We start from the raw sequence: 17288 nt of genomic DNA, 5'->3' as shown, positions 1-17288 counted from the left end.
TCCATGTCTCCAGTGCTTGACACATGATCTCATGGTTTCCATGAAAATCATGCAAGCATCCTGGGAGGTTTCTGGCTCAACTCACATGTGTGCAAGCTTTGGAACGGAGCTTCATGTCGGAGCCCAAACGTCTCCCTGCCTGGCCTTCAATCAGGGTTTCACACTGCAGTTCAGAGGCTGTGTAGTCAGCCTCACGAGAAAGGAAGTTGGAGGAAAGGAATTGCCTAAGGTCACCACATAGCAATCACACCTGGGTGGTCCAGGATCATCACGGACAGCTCCACAGAGAACCAAGTCTGGTTCTCCTGACCAAAAGAGTCATCAACGCCCAGCGGCCTGAGAATATTGGGACGAAAGTGGAATGATTTAGCACCTCTCACCCAATAATCTCTTAGAACCTCATAAAACTCTGCATGGCAAGTATCATCCCTATGTCGCTAACGCACAAGAGAGGTGAAATAACTTGCCCGAAGTCACTAAGTCTATGGCACAGTCAGGTATAGAACCCAGGAGTCCTCACTCCCCGTCTCCTGCTGTATAACCGTTAGACCACAGAAAAACTAGAAGATACCGACAATTATACATTTAATTTTTAATATATATTCTGGCAATATAATTTGGGCAATATCTGCGCCTGAGTTGCTCTAGTCAAGTTAGAGACTGTTTTGAGAGCAGTAGTAGTACCGTATTTTCTTTACTCTCATTTCAGGATGTGGGATTGTGCCTTGGCTGTACACAAACCCAGTCAGACACAACACAACCTTTATTGCTGGAACAGCATGGCATCCGCTGTCCCACTAGGGAAACACTAATGGTGCTCTATGTGCATTAGATGTCCACATTAGTGCTTGTTCGTCTGATGCTAATTACCAGAATTAGAAACCAAAAAAGCTTAATAAAGGTGTGATGTCTAACACCTGCAACCACCGCATCTCAGGCTGTTATCTCACAAACGAATCAATCACACTTGGTACTTGATGGGAGATCTTCCTACTCCAGCCCAATAAAGAATGCAAAAACAGCCATACTGGGTCAGACCAATGGACCATCTAGCTCCATATCCTGTCTTCCAACAGTGGACAGTGCCAGGTGCTCCAGAGGGAATGAACAGAACAGGGCAATTTCAAGCGATCCATCCTCTGTCATCCAGTCCCATGTGGTTGGAGGCTGAGACACACCTGGAGTATGGGCTTGCATCCCTGACCATCCTGGCTAATAGTCACTGACGGACCTATTCTCCATGAACTTTTTGGACCCAGTTATACTTATAAAGGAAATTCTATAGTGCTGAAGGAAGTGCTGGTGTAGTCTCATTTTTTAGGATTCATTTTTGGTTGATTTTTTAAGTACAAAAAGGTGAACATTTACAGCTTGTATATGTTTCTGAACACTGCGCACTTCACAGGGTCTCCAATAGAATTAGGCAATTATGCAGTTCCACAACTCATCAAAGCTGCACGACTAGACAATACAAAACCAGACACTCAGAGGGGGGACCTGATAACAATCTTCAAATATGTTACGGGCTGTTGAAAAGAGGACGGAGATCAATTGTTCTCCATGTCCACTGAAGATTGGACAAGTAGTAATGGGCTTAATCTGCAGCAAGGAAGATTTAGCTTAGATATGAGGAAAAAACTAAAAGAGTAGTTAAGCTCTGGAATATGCTTCCAAGGGAAGCTGTAGAATCCCCATCACCGTCCAGCCTGTTTTTACAAAACTCCAAACACTTGCCAAGGATGGTTGCGGTTCATTTGGTCCTCCTGTGGCAGGACCAAATGAACTGGACTTGATCATTTCTCGAGTTCCCTTCCGGCCCTACATTTCTATAATTAAATTTCTATGCTACACAGACATCACACATTAAATTCATTTCCAAGATATCCCAGCAGAGGACTAGGGGGCAGTGTGTCACTGGAGACATCAATTTTCAGATGAGATGAAACCAGAGCCCTAATTGCTTGTGAACATTAAAGATCTCATGTCACTTTTAATAAGAATAGGGGTGTTGCTCCTAGGGTCCTAGCCAAATTTCAAATAAGGTGACTACATTCTACCAATAGTTTAACTTGAAATTTCACCTGGCTACAGGATTCTTCCTCGCTTCCTGTGCTACACAGTTAGGTCGAGTTACTGCATCTTGCTCAACAGCTGCTGCATTCCACTTCAGAGGTGGCTGCGGTGATTAGAGAGACTGTAAAGTGACTGGGGATCCTTCGAGATGAAAGACACTACAAAGATGAAACGCTGACATCGCCTCTGGTAGCACTTCCCAGGTTAGACGCTGGTATGCTGCTAATATCTTATGCTGGAAACATTAGTTGGGAAAGCTGGCCTGTAGGTGTGAGGGAGAAGAGAGTACAAGGGTCCTTCTACAGAATATATTGCTATGTTGACTGCCTGGAGAATATTCCCAGGGAGTAAGATACACAGTCAAGCTCTCCTAGAACTATCCTTTTCGGTAAGAGATGCTCCCGAGAAGATATATCGGTCTGAAATGAGCAAGATCTTCCTAATGAGGAGAACTGCGGAAATGCCTCCCAAGGGAAATGGTGGAAGTTATATGATAGATTCCAAGGCCAGAAGGGAGCACTGTGATCATCTAGTCTGACCTCCTGTCATGTGGGACATTTAAAACAAGACTGGGCAAAGCATTAGAAAACATACTTGCAGGGAGCAACCCTGCACTTGCCCCAGGGTAACACGACCCAATGAGTCTTTTCGGTCTCTAAAATGAACGGATTCTATTACCTGTCAGCAACCCTGTTTCAAGGACAGATGACTGGTGTTTTACTGGATGGTAATTCTTCCCTGGTGAAGAAGGCAGGAAGGAAGTTAGGGAGCAGCTTCATGAACTAGGCGGGGAACTGTCTCTCCTTCATCCTGTAAAGCAGCAGGTATAGAATCATAGGACTGGAAGGGACCTCGAGAGGGAAGGGAAGGGACCACTCATGGCAGGACTATATTATCTAGACCAGGGGTCAGCAACCTTTCAGAAGTGGTGTGCCAAGTCTTCATTTATTCACTCTAATTTAAGGTTTCGCATGCCAGTAATACATTTTAACGTTTTTAGAAGGTCTCTTTCTATAAGTCATTAATATATAACTAAACTATTGTTGTATGTAAATTAAATAAGGTTTTTAAAATGTTTAAGAAGCTTCATTTAAAATTAAATTAAAATGCAGAGCCCCCTGGACCGGTGGCCAGGACCCGGGCAGTGAGAGTGCCACTGAAAAATCAGCTCGCGTGCCGCCTTCGGCACATGTGCCATAGGTTGCCTACCCCTGATCTAGACCATCCCTGACAGGTGTTTGTCTAACCTGCTCTTAAAAATCTCCAATGATGGAGATTCCAAAACCTCCCTAGGCAATTTATTCTAGTGCTTAACCACCCTGACAGTTAGGAAGTTTTTCCTAATGTCCAACCTAAACCTCCCTTGATGCAATTTGAGCCCATTGCTTCTTGTCCTATCCTCAGAGGTTAAGAACAATAATTTTTCTTCCTCCTCCTTATAACAACCTTTTATGTACTTGAAAACTTATGTCCCCTATCAGTCTTCTCTTTTCCAGACTAAACAAACCCAGTTTTTTCAATCTTCCCTCATAGGTCATGTTTTCTAGACCTTTAATCATTTTTGTTGCTCTTCTCTGGACTTTCTCCAATTTGTCCACATCCTTCCTGAAATGTGGCATCCAGAACTGGACACAATACTCCAGTTGAGACCTAATCAACACAGAGTAGAGCGGAAGAATTACTTTTCATGTCTTACTTACAACACTCCTGCTAATACCGTCCAGAATGATGTTTGCTTTTTTTTTGCAACAATGTTACACTGTTGACTCCTATTTAGCTTATAGTCCACTATGACCCCCAGATCCTTTTCCGCAGTACTCCTTCCTTGGCAGTCATTTCCCATTTTGTATGTGTTCCTTCCTAAATGGAGTACTTTGCATTTGTCCGTATTGAATTTCATCCTATTTACTTCAGACCATTTCTCCAGTTTATCTAGATCATTTTGAATGTTAATCCTATCCTCCAAAGCACCTGCAACCCCTCTCAGCTTGGTATCACTTGCAAACTCTATATGTGTACTCTTTATACCATTATCTAAATCATGGATGAAGATATTGAACAGAACCGTACCCAGAACTGATCCCTGTGGGACCCCACTCATCCTGCCCTTCCAGCATAACACTGAACCACTAATAACTACTCTCTGGGAACGGTTTTCCAACCAGTTTTGCACCCACCGTATAGTAGCTCCATCTAGGTTGCATTTCCCTAGTTTGTTTATGAAAAGATCATGTGACACAGTATCAAAAGCTTTACTAAAGTCAAGATACACCACGTTTACTGCTTCCCCCCATCCACAAGGCTTGTTACCCTGTCACAGAAAGCTATCAGGTTGGTTTGACACTATTTGTCCTTGACAAATCCATACTGACTGTTACTTATCAACTTATTATCTTCTAGATGTTTGCAAACTGATTGCTTAATTATTTGCTCCATTATCTTTCCGGGTACAGAAGTTAAACTGTCTGGTCTGTAATTCCCCGGGTTGTCCTTATTTCCCTTTTTATAGATGGGCACTAGATTTGCCCTTTTCCAGTCTTCTGGAATCTCTCCCATCTTCCATGACTTTTCAAAGATAATAGCTAATGGCTCAGATATCTCCTCAGTCAGCTCCTTGAGTATTCTAGGATGCATTTCATCAGGCCCTGGTGACTTGAAGACATCTAACTTGTCTTAAGTAATTTTTAACTTGCTCTATTCCTATTTTAGCCTCTGATCCTACCTCATTTTCACTGGCATTCACGATGTTAGACATTCAATCACTACCAACCTTCTTGGTGAAAACCAAAACAAAGAAGTCATTAAGCACCTCTGCCATTTCCACATTTTCTGTTGTTATTCCTTTCCCCCCCACCTCCCATTGAGTAATGGGCCTGCCCTCTCCTTGGTCTTCCTCTTGCTTCTAATGTATTTGTAGAATGTTTTCCTGTTACCTTTTATCTCTCTAGCTAATTTGATCTCATTTTGTCCCACATACTTGTGTTATTTGTTTATATTCATCCTTTATAATTTGACCAAGTTTCCACTTTTTGTAGGACTCTTGTTTGATGTTGAGATAATTGAAGATCTCCTGGTTAAGCCAGGATAATAGAACAAACCTTCATTCCTCCCTCCCCCAAGCCAAGAGGTAAGTCTCAGTTTTCAGAGAGTGGATCCAATCCAGGGAGTTCTCTGAATTGCTACAACGTGGAAAGCTCAAGCCCCACAGGACCCTTATAGGTTAGTTTTCTGAACAGCCTCCATATTTTTCCTCGTTCTAGATGGATCAGAGTCACCACCACCACCACATGTGCCTCCACTGCGCACATACACAAAAGCCTGCGTGGTTTAGGATGAAGAATTGTTTCTTGATGACACTTCTATGTTCAGGACCCTGGGATTTTAACATGCATGTATTTCCAGAATATATGGCTCTTTGGTGGTTGCTGTACAGGTCCCCGGGAGACATTAGGGCACTGGGAGGGTTTAGTCCATTTGGTCTTTATATTCTGAATTTACACAAGGTTTCACTTCTAACTACGAAATCCTTATATGGGCTTTGGCTGACAGCTTTTGGAATAAATTGTGGTACATTTGTACGGGTATAATTTATGCTTAACAGCCTATCATGAGCATCTACTCATGAAGTGAAGTTCTGCCCTGAAAAGTGATGCTAAAAACAGGGAGATGTGCTACAAAGAAGGGCTCCATAGCTGGCAGACATGAGCAAAACGGATACACACAAAGAGCCCCATTTTGCCATGCTAATGAGAAGATAATGCCACAGTGCTGGTCTATCTGAAGGGCAAATGCTACATGCAGGGACAATCCCGTGGGAGAGTTGGGAGAAAGACAGTCAGAAATAACAGGGCCATCGTGAATGATCTGACAAGCCAAAGAACGTAAGATTTACATGGGGGGACCAATACCACCAGCTAGAACCAGGTACCGTCTTTGTAGGTGACGTGCAAGCTTCGAGAGTGGAGTCATGGACCTCTCCAGAGCAGAAAATGCCAATACGGACACCTCTTGTGGTACTTCTGCAACATGGACAGGTAACTACTAGGTCCTGAGAGATCCCCACGCTCATTTTCATTTGCAGCTCAACCACTGCGGAATTTGAAGCCAGGTTTCCAGAAACGAAGGGCTCAATAAAACTTCATGTCCGGCAGTTAGAACAAAAGAACTAGGAGTCAGGAGAGCGAGGTTCTAGTCCCAGTTCTGCCACTGACTCAGCTCGATGAACCCACGTCCCTTCTCGGTGGCTCAGTTTTCTCATGTACCCGCCTCCTAAGTGCTTTGAGATCCGGGGATAAAGAGCACTTAAAGTGCAAAGGATTACTACAAACTGAACTTGCTGCACCCCTCAAAGCATCTATAGAAGAGCAACTTGTTCCAGCACCTCAGCAGATGCATCAAAATGTTCTTTTTAAAAGAGGTGAATTGTAAAGAATTTTTAAATTTGTGACACCGAGAACATCATGCTGGTGAAAGGTGCCAGATCAACAACTCAGGAGACTGAATGCTGTATATACCCCTAGAGCAGGTACAGCACCCTGTCGGAGGCTTCCATGCAGACCCCACTACTTGAACTAAGCAGCTGTCATTACATTGCTCTTTCCAGCTACCAGCTTTAGCATTCATTTTTTCCTAGATCCTTGCTGCTTTGTGCTCTCGACAGCTTGAGGGGATAGCTATATGTACAGCATTGCAGCGATGCAGCTGTACCGATGCGGCTGTGCCGCTACAGCGCATCTGGTGAAGACGCCCTATGCCGGCAGGAGAGCGCTCTCCCATCGGCATAAAAAACCCCACCTCTGTGAGCGGCAGTAGCTATGTCGGTGGGAAAAGCTCTCCTGCCAACATAGCACTGTGCACACAAGCGCGTATGTCAGTGTAACCTATGTCGCTCAGAGGGGTGGAATATTCACACCCCTGAGTGACACAAGTTTTGCCAACACGGGTTGTAGCGTAGACATAGCCTTAGTCTCCCCTTAGCCTTCACCAAATACTTGTGCCCTCACAGAAACACTCTCACTGACATGCAGTAAAGCCCTGGGCACTCTCCTCATCTCTCTTCCCTTGTCCCTCGGGAAATGATCTCTGAAGAGGCCTTGTGGCTGAACTGTCTTTGGTAAGTTGATTTCCTAAGTGCAATGTGAGCTGAGAGAGACCTTTGGTTCCATTTGCAGCGTCCATGTACCATGACCATCTTTTCCACCCAAGCCTTTCATGTAGGTGCCCTGTCTCCAGCAACCTAAAAGCCTCTCCGGGTGCAATAGAATTTAGAGAGGGAATTGAGAGAAACTGAGCCTCAACTCCACTGCACAGTGACTGGTTTGGTTTCCAGGGGTCTGACAATCACAAATGCTCAGATGGTCAACACATGCAATCATACACCTAAATGCACATCTCATCTCTCTTCACCTTCCTCTCCCACACACTGCGTTGTGCCTTTTATCATGTTGGCTCACTACCTCTGGAACCTCTCCCCACTATACCCGGCACACTCTTCCTGACCACGGGTGCAAAGCAATCTCTCCCCAGATCTCCAAATCCCTCCATAAAAAAAATATATAAAACACCCACTTTCCGCAGAAAATCACTCTTCCCTGCTCCTCACCAACAACCCCGATCCTCTCTCTCACCTGAAGTGTTGCCCTGTTGACTGTCTTTTGTTTGTCTAACAGCAGCATCTGTGCATACAAATGACAAGTTAGACATGCAGCTGCTCTTCTGCACGTGCAGTGACTGCAATTGTGCATGTAAGCCTAGTAATTCCACATGCAAATTAGGCAACTGCACGTGCATTTTCCAGAAAATTCAGGCCCAAGTCATTTTGAGGCCGATTCCTGTCGCCAGAGCACAGAACAGTCCCTTCCAACTCAAATAAGCAGCAGCATCAGTAACAGTAGAGCAATAGCCACACTGTTGTACCCCAACCGGCTAAGTGCACACACTCCCCAGTACCCCATCTCCTCCCACCCACACTTGTTGAAAGCAAGAGTCTTCAAGGCTTGCCCCCTATAGTAGTTTCCATGTGAGGCTCTCAAGTGCTTTATAAACAATACTCGCCCTCCCCACCCCTGTGGTAGACATTAAACCGATTTTACAGAGGAGAAAATTGAAAGCAATGTTAAACGATTTGCCCAAGGCCACACAGCAAGTCAGTAGCAGAACCGAGCCTCCCAACTCCCAGTCCTGTACTGGAACCACTAGATCTCATCTGTTCCATGTTCATGCCAATTAGGTGCAGCCCTCAGGCTCCCGGCAAGTTGCCAATGCAGCAATGGGCTGCGTTATTTGAAAGCTCCTGCTCTGCAAGGAGGGTTATGGAGACAGCTTCCTGTCAACCCAGATCACACAAGAGAATCATATAAACACAAGTTAATGGGCCAGAAATGACACAGAGAGCCTGTGCCACTAACTGCCAAATCTCACCATACCCAGCAGGTGATCAAACCAGAAACACACCAACTTACAAAACAGAGATCTGCACAACGTCCATGTGCATGAGGTCAAATCCTCTAGCAGCTAGATCTAGGGTAAGAGGTGCTTTACAGCTAAATGCTGCTCTACCTAGGGGGCAGTACTCCATTCCACAAACATTTCTTTCTTAAACATTAATTCTTTTAACAACCCTTTGAGAATGTTTAAATTAACCTATTAATTTCAACCAACTCACACATACATGCTTTACCCCTGCAGAGATGCAGCTGTTATGCTCACAGTTCCTAACCATGATGCAGTTATCAGGTAGATTTTTCCTTGCTGAGATGAGCATCTCATGAGAGACACACCGTTTTTTCCCTAGTGGAAAAACAGCGATTATACAATCTTACAGCTGTACCTTACAAACAACGCTTCTGCCACCTCCTCCTTTGAGTCCTTCTTCAAACATACTTTCTCTGTGAAGCCTATAAACTCTAGCCCACTCAAAGACACGATTGGTTTAACCTTTAAACAATGATTTTTGAACTCTCCTGACCATTCAGCGAGTTCTCTGTGTTCTGAGTGTCTGTTTAGATTGCAAGATCTTCCATGGAACAGTCCTTGCCCTTTCCTGATCTAGAGAGTGACAAGGTGACGGTGGTGGAGGAGAAAGAAGGACACAACCGAAATGAACAGACATTGACCAGTCATCATTCAGGTTCTTTTCACACCAATAAGGTTTCTTAAACATGGGGAATGTGGGCCCATCAACAGTTCATATACGTTCAGAGACAGGGAATTGATCCTACACGTGCAGAAGATGACAGTGCTGCACACAGATCTATACACAGTGAAAGTTACTTTACGCCATCATCCACAACACGATTGAAAACAATCATTTGCCCAGTAAAAGCTGGTCTTTAACTGAGGGTACAGCAAACCCATCCTAGAAGCAAGGGGAAGCTTTAGAGTGGTTGTCAATTAGAGGTGGTCCTGAGGGGAGGTTTCACAGTGCACGTGAGGGCAAGATGGGGGAATGCAAGGCTCTAGAGAAGTGGGACCTGGTGAGAAAGCCCTGAGATGGAGTGAAGGCCCCATCCCATGCTGTCTTTTCTTCTCAACACTGACCCTACAACAGTGATCAGCAGGTTTACTTCAGAGGAATGAGCAGCTCATTTCCTACTTCCAAAAACCTACTCCTAAAACTGTCCCCCCTCATGCAATATTCCAGCTCTATCATCACACGTCCAAGTTCTTACCGTCTTTGGCTGGGATATGCATTCTAGAGGCTGGCAGTCGGCATAGCCTGTGCTTGGTGATCTGCACCAGCTCCTTGGGCAGGGTTCTCTTCAGTGGTGCAGGTCTTCCCCGCAGGGAGTTTCTTTTCCTGAGAGAGTAGTGGCTTTTCGGGGGCATTGTGGGGAAGGAGTTGCTCTTCTTATCTGTTGGGGAACTGCAAAGAATGCAACACAGGGAGTTTAAAAAGGGATCACAAAGGTATCAAACAGCAACTCCCCGCCCCCAGCTATCTGTGCTCTCCTTTCTCCACTAACGCAGTGAGACAGTAGCACAGCTGGGATTAGACTCCCGGTCTGATACCTAATCCATTGAACTACGGTGCTTCTCTAGGTAAGAGCAATGGAAATATGCTGATGGATAATGCCAGGTGAAAGGGCAAATTTAACCAATTGCTGGGAAAGCATGAAGAGAGACGGCGCTCTTTGACATCTCAACTCACATCTAGGTATCCTCCATCACTCCCAGTCTCTCCCCTACTATAGCTGTTGGAGGAGGATGTTCTTAAGAGGGCTGAGAAGATCAGGCCAAGCCAGGCAAGCAGATCCCAAACTCTCCTCACCTCACCCCACGGACCCCATCTCCTCAGCACCACTCATGTGGAGACATCCTCACCTCTCTCCAGGAGACAATGCCAAGGCACGGTGGGGAGATTAGTAGAAGATGGACGAAAAGAGCGTCTTGGACATGGGAGTAAGGGCCAGATGCCCCCAAATTCTAATCTAAGCTCTGTCACTGGCGTGTTATTGCGTGGCCCTGGACAAATCAGTGAAACCAAAATTTTCAAGTTCATTCTGGGCATCTCTAGTTTATTGATGCAGTTCCTGCTACACAGCAGCACAAAGCACACCCTTCCCATGACAATGCCTGCACAGTGCTTTCACAGTCACTAGCTTAAGAAGTGAGATACAGCTTGGTCCTGATCTCAAGTCTGTTGCCATTAGACCAGTGCTTCTCAAAGCTGGTCCGCCGCTTGTTCACGGAAAGCCCCCGGCAGTCTGGGCCGGTTTGTTTACCTGCCACGTCCGCAGGTTCGGCCCATCACAGCTCCCACTGGCCGCGGTTCGCCGCTCCAGGCCAATGGGGGCTGCGGAAAGTGGCGCGGGCCGAGCGAGGGATGTGCTGGCCGCTGCTTCCCGCAGCCCCCATTGGCCTGGAGCAGCGAACCGCGGCCAGTGGGAGCTGCGATCAGCCGAACTTGCGGACGCGGCAGGTAAACAAACGGGCACAGATCGCCGGGGGCTTTGCCCGAACAAGCGGCGGCCCGACTTTGAGAAGCACTGCATTAGACCATCAGTCCAACTTCTGCCACTTCCCTGGATGCGTGACTTAGCCCACATGCCTTTTCCCTTCACTTCTGTTTATTTCCACTCCTATTGTACATTACACTTATCAGATGTGCCCACAGCAGAGGTTTCATTGCATATGAATTGTGCTGGATATTTCTGCTGCTCCTGCACACAGTACTCTCCTAGTGGCATCCACCAAAACTGCATGACCACTAAGGGGACATGGATCCTTGTCAATTTCAATCTATGGGAAATTATAAAAGCACCTGCAAAAATTCTTAAAAAGAGAGACAAGGCATGCCCAGGCCCAAGGGATGGTATCATGCTAGACATGTTATGGGATTAACAACAATCCCATGGTACTTTTTGTACAAAGAGACTTTTGCCCTGGTATCCCTTCTCCCCACTGTAATGCGGAGTGCTGTACACAGATCAGCTGCTGCCTACTTCTCCAGAGGCATCCGCATATAAAACGTGTAAACACTTTGGGGTGAGAGGCATGATAAAACAATTAATTAAAATCATTCCTTCTCCCCTCCTCATCCCCTACATCTAACTAAGTCATAGCCTGAAACTGAAACCTCTTTCCTTACTAAAACAACGAGGAGTCCTTATGGCACCTTAGAGACTAACAAATTTATTTGAGCATAAGCTTTCATGGGCTAGAACCCACTTCGTCAGATGCATGGAGTGGAAAATACAGTAGACAGGTATAGATACACAGTACATGAAAAGATGGGAGTTGCCTTACCAAGTGGGGGGTCAGTGCTAACAAGGCCAATTCAATTAGGGTGGATGTGGCCCATTCCCAACAGTTGACAAGAAGGTGCGAGTACAAAAAATAATCCTCTGTTGATACTCGCACCTTCTTGTCAACTGTTGGGAATGGGCCACATCCACCCTGATTGAATTGGCCTCATTAGCACTGACCCCCGACTTGGTAAGGTACCTCTGGGTATGGAAATTGTATGGCAGGCCATGAATGCTCATGAAATTGGGGGTTGGGGTGTGGGAGGGGGTGAGGGCTCCAGCTGGGGGTTCAGGCTCTGGGGTGGGGCTGGGGATGAGGGGTTGGGGATGCAGGAGGGTGCTCCGGGCTGGGACAGAGGGGTTTGGAGGCAGGAGGGGAATCAGGGCTGGGGCAGGGGCACAGGAGGGGGTCGGGATGCAGGTTCCAGGCGTCGCTTACCTCAAGCAGCTCCCAGAAGCAGCAGCATGTCCTCCCTCCGGCTCCTACGCAGAGGCGTGGCCAGGCAGCTCTGCATGCTGCCCCGTCTGCAGGCACCGCCCCTGTAGCTCCCATTGACCGCGGTTCCTGGCCAATGGAAGCTGCAGGGGCGGTGCTTGGGGTAGGGGCAGCATGTGGAGCCCCAGGCTGACCCTATGCATAGGAGCCAGAGGGGGGACATGCTGCTGCTTCCAGGAGCCGCGCGGAGCGGGGCAAGCCCCGGAGCCCGCTCCCCAGCAGGAGCTCAAGGGCCAGATTAAAACATCTGAAGGCCAGGATGTGGCCCCTGGGCCGTAGTCTGCCCACCCCTGGACTAACACGGCTACCCCTCCGAAACCTGTTTCCTTACTGACTTCTTTTCCCCCACTGAATACTAGCTTATTATTGTAGGTCTCTAATAAGAGCTGTGGGCAATATATATTTGGAGGGGGATACGGTTGGGGAAAAAGGAAAGGGAACAGCAGTTGTTTGTGGGAAATAAAGCAGCTGAAGTTTAAGGACTCTCACCTCTCAAAAGCAGCATATTTCATGCTGATCTGAAAGTCCCGTGTTTGGAAAGGAAGCAGCAAGTATTTCTTTGTACTGCGATAGCACCTAGCAAGCCCAGTCATGGACCAGGACCCCACTGGGCTACGCACTGTACACAGAACGTCCCTGTTCCACAGAGCTTACAATGTAAATAATTGAGTATTTGCTCCCATTGAAGTCAATGGCAAGACTCCTACGGACTTCAATGAAAGCAGGAACTGGCCCCGGGAGAAGTGCAAAGAAGGTTAGTACCAGCTACAGAACTTCAGACACAACTAGTAACTTACCAGCAACTCCCCTTTCTCCTGATGATTTTGGTCCGGCTCTTCACTTTATAAGTGGAAAGTGCAGCATCGTTGAAAGATGACTTCAACCCACCAGGACCGATGGATGCGCTGCTTAGAGTCTGAAGGCCAAGGTTGGCTCTGGAAACCTGGGAGACTCCAGCCTCCTTTCGTCCCTCAGACTGCCACCTGAACACTGACTTGGAAGCTGAAGAAGGTGGCTGTAGGCTGGATGCTTTCCACTTGTATTTACTAGGAGAGGCATCCAGCTTCAAATGCCCTCCGGATTTCTTCTGCTTTGCTCCCAAGTCCCCCTTTGGCAGTGGCTTCGCAGTTCTCTCTGCTCCCACAGAAAGCTTCCTAGTGCTTTCAGAAGCTCTAGGGCTGGTCCATCTCTTTACAGCACGAGGGCATTTACTAGGATTTGCTACCCACGTATAGTTGGTTTTCCTGAACTTAGAAGCTTTACTGGAGACTGGCGCTGAGCCAGCTCTTTGGAAACTGGGTAGCTTGTGTGGTACTGCAAACTGGTTCTTCACTGGGTTTATCCCAACCTCTGAAGTCACAGTCTGAAGTGAGCTTGTGTGTGCCTCAGATTTTCCAAGGGTCTTTGGCTCCTTCAAAGTATCTCTTCCTGCCATGACTTGCTCTGAACTACAGTGAGCTGGAACGTGTGCTACTGGCTTCTTCCAGGCTACCAGCCAGCCTGATTCTCGATCAGGAAGAGCTGAAGGCTGTTGAGGCTTGGATTTTAATGCTATGGCACTTTCACTGATAACGTCACGTAACTCAGGGGCACTTTTAGCCAGTTTTGCAGTCCAAAGTTTGCCCGGTTCCTTCGCATATGCTGGGCTTGCGTCATCTCTGCCTCCAGCAACAGCAGGCTGGTGCAATGAACTCTGGGAGACAGAGAGAGACGTTTCTTTGTCCTCTTTTTGAGCAACACTTTGAAAGCTAGAACTTTCATGAACCTTTTCATTTCCTTTTGGAGCAGCTACGGCTGCTTTCATCCCAGAGGAACTCTGCTGGGATCCCAACTCACTAACGTTCCTATTGTCCAAGGCTGAGTTGGTCCTCTGTGGCAGTTTGACTCCTATGACTATACCACCTGTTGCTAAGCCCACTTGCCTTTCTGAGCCTGTTCCCTGTGGCCCAGGAGGCTGGTTATTCCTTTGGCTCACAAAAGCCTGAAGTGCGTTAGCAGATGCACTGCTTCCAGGATGATGTGTTGATGCAGGCGGTCTGTTTACAAGGGAGTATTTTTTCCTCCAGGAGTTACCTTGAGGTGATTGGAAATCCCTTGGAGTTTGCTGAGAATAACTTGCGGAGAATGCTCCCTGACTGTTGAAGGCAGTCTGCCTGGGATTTCTCCACCTTGGAGTCCTGGAGGGCGGGGGCACTGGTGCATTTCCATGGATGTTTTTATGGTCATTTATGAGACCTGAAGAAAGCAAAACAACCTCTGTTAGTTGCATCTTCCACAACAGTCTTGCAACAGCAAGTTATGCAAATTGATTGTCTTCACGTTGCACTGAAAACACCTGTTCTACATGAGCTCTCATGCTCAGTAGGTTTCAGACATCATCACGAATGCTGGAAGAAAAGCTGAGCTATGTAATGATTACAGATTTCTTATTGTGGATCTTTACATAGCAATCGAATACTGCATCATCCCACTTTCTGGCCATGTTTAGTTCCTCTTATATGCACCAGTCTTGAATCCACTACTCTGATCATTGTTCCTGTAGATCACTTGTGGTGAGGGTGACGGTAGGAGGGAGGACAGACAAGAAGGGGAGAAAACTTACTGCTTATTTCTTTTATAGGTATCTTTTTAGCTCTCACCATTGCATCTCTGAGCCCCTTTATAGTGGAGATTGCCTAGCAACCCTAACCTGATCCTGCTCATATACAGCACAATATAGTCCCCTATAGAGGTGCTTATTATTTGGTCTAGGAAAGGAAGGGTAGACTTATTATTAAAGCAAGAGACTAACAGTCAGGAGGCTTGGGATCTAATCCCATCTCCACCACTGATTAACAATGCAAGTGAGTCACTTGGGCAAATCACTTCATGTCTCTGTGCCTCAATTTCCCTATTAACAATAATATGGATGAATATGCTTCCAGGGGTAGAGGGATTGCGAGACTTGTAAAATATCAATATTTATAAAGCACTTTGGGATCTTCAGATGAAAGGGGTTAACAAAGGACTATATCTGAGCCCCACATTATTACGAGGGATCTCTCTGTGCTTTAATGAAGAAAACAAGTTTTTCCTGCTGCCAAAAACTAGACCACATAGCTGCAGAAAGGCAACATAAGCTGACCTGCCAGCTAAACTCCCTGCCCACAAACTGCTCCATTGATGTTGAAATGTATTTCAAAATCCAGCAGCAACAAGACACACATCAAAACACAAATAAAATCTCATGACTTTTTCTGCTGCTCTTCATTCCACCTCCCAGAACCACACTTGGTCTGTATTACATCTAATAAAATTATGAGATCCCCAGAGCAAGGACCGAGTCATCTTACTTGTGTGTACAGCTCCATGCATGCCTGTGGTGGTGCAAAATTAGTCATATGAGACCAGGTGTATCTGGTTGTGTCCAACTCAGACAGTATTGGTATGTCTACACTGCAAAGAAAAATGTGTGTTGCAGTGTCTCAGAGCCTGGGGCTAAAAACAACAGTGTATATGTTCAGGTTCGGGCTGGAGCCCAGGCCCTGAGACCCACCCTCCTCACTGGGTTTCAGAGCCCAGGGGGGAACATTGACACTGCTATTTTTAGTCCTGTAGTATGTGCCCAAGCTGGCCTGGGCTCTAAGACTCTCTGCCACGGGGTTTGGGGTTTTTTGTTGTCTAGAGGTACCCTCGGTCAAAGATAAGAGCCCTGACAGAGGGGAGAGCACAGGTGGATTTGCAGGACCCAAGGTGGGGTTTCTAACACTGCAAATTAGAAAAATCAACCTTGCAACCCACAAAGCAGGGCATCCCTCAGCGCAGGCACGGGATCTCAACTGGTGTCTTTCCCCAGGAACTAGACAAGGTCACACAAACAGGTCCCAGCCTCTGCAAAGGGCCTGAGAGACTGGGGGAGCCTTTTAGGGATCCCAGGGGAGGCAAGGAAGGTGCCCAGTCTTTGCACCACAGCTCAGACTGAGGGGCCACACGACCCAATCCCAGCAGCAGGGACAAGAAGCTCGGGGAAAAGGAGTGTCGCAGCAGGTCAGCTCCCTCCCCTTCCTGCAGTTACCGGGGGTAGCTGGGCCCCTCGCACCGCAGCGGGGGGAGGGGGACAGGACTGAGGTGCGGCGCGGCAGCAGACTGGGGAGGTAGTAAGAGGACCAGGGGGCGGAACACTGGCAGACTGGGGGGGGGAAGGTAACCGGACCGGGGGGGCGGCGCGACAGCAGACAGAGAAGGTAACAAACCCGGGGGGGCGGGGGGAGATGGCGTAGCGGCGGTAACGGGCCCCGGGGGCGGCCCTACCGGGAGTGAATAACGGGCCCACGGAAGGGGGGGGCGGCGCGGCGGGGGGTAAAAGGGCCGCCCTCAGGCCCAACAGCCCGGGGAAGGACGCTGGACCCAGCGATTTGGACCCGTCCCCTCGCGGCCGAGCGCCCCTCACCCTGCAGCAGGCGGATCTGACGCCGCAGTTGCTCCTTCTCCTCCATCCCCGCCGCTGAACCGCCCCCCGTCACGTCATCGCCCTGCGCCCCGGCACCGGAGAGCCTCCCTCTGGAAACGTCACCAGCACGCGACGCCCGTTAACCGGTCACGTGAGGGAGCCTGATCACGTGACGCCGGAGACTGCTGCATTCCGTTCCCTTGGCAACTAGGATGGGGAGGAGAGGTTACCCCGCCTACGGCCTCGGGAGCGGGACCAGGGCGGGTCTCCTCGAGCCGGACCGCGCTGCTCCAGCTGCCCCCTCCGCGCCAGCCCCAACGGGCCCACGAGCCCAACCCAGCTCCCCGTCCCCGTCCCCGAGAGACGGGAAAACCGGCCACGGCCCCGCAGCGGCCTGATCCTCCCCCCGCCCCGCATCGCTGTCACCCCCGGCGTCCCCTCAGCCCCAGCGGCATGACCCTCCCTGGCGTCCCCTCCCCGCGCCGCCACTGCCCGGACCCTCCTAGGCACCCCGTCCACCCTGACGCTCCTCTGCTAGGCACCT

General features: G+C 48.1%; 1 protein-coding gene across 1 annotated transcript in view; it reads right to left on the bottom strand.

Annotated features, from left to right (window-relative positions):
- ZC3H3 (zinc finger CCCH-type containing 3) overlaps nt 1-16812 on the bottom strand; it is a 358737-nt gene extending 341925 nt beyond the window's left edge. Inside the window, exons 1-3 of the mRNA XM_065398821.1 lie at nt 16745-16812; nt 13113-14550; nt 9744-9937 (exon numbers count right to left, since the gene is read on the bottom strand). Coding sequence (XP_065254893.1) covers nt 9744-9937; nt 13113-14550; nt 16745-16790 — 1678 coding nt within the window. The 5' untranslated portion in view covers nt 16791-16812. The remainder of the gene's footprint in view (nt 1-9743; nt 9938-13112; nt 14551-16744) is intronic.
- Between the last annotated feature and the right edge of the window lie 476 nt (nt 16813-17288).

The sequence above is a fragment of the Emys orbicularis genome, chromosome 2, assembly GCF_028017835.1.
Source record: "Emys orbicularis isolate rEmyOrb1 chromosome 2, rEmyOrb1.hap1, whole genome shotgun sequence".
Classification (NCBI taxonomy): Eukaryota; Metazoa; Chordata; order Testudines; family Emydidae; genus Emys; species Emys orbicularis.
Note: the sequence above shows the minus strand (reverse complement) of the source record. Positions and strands in the feature narration are given on the sequence as shown.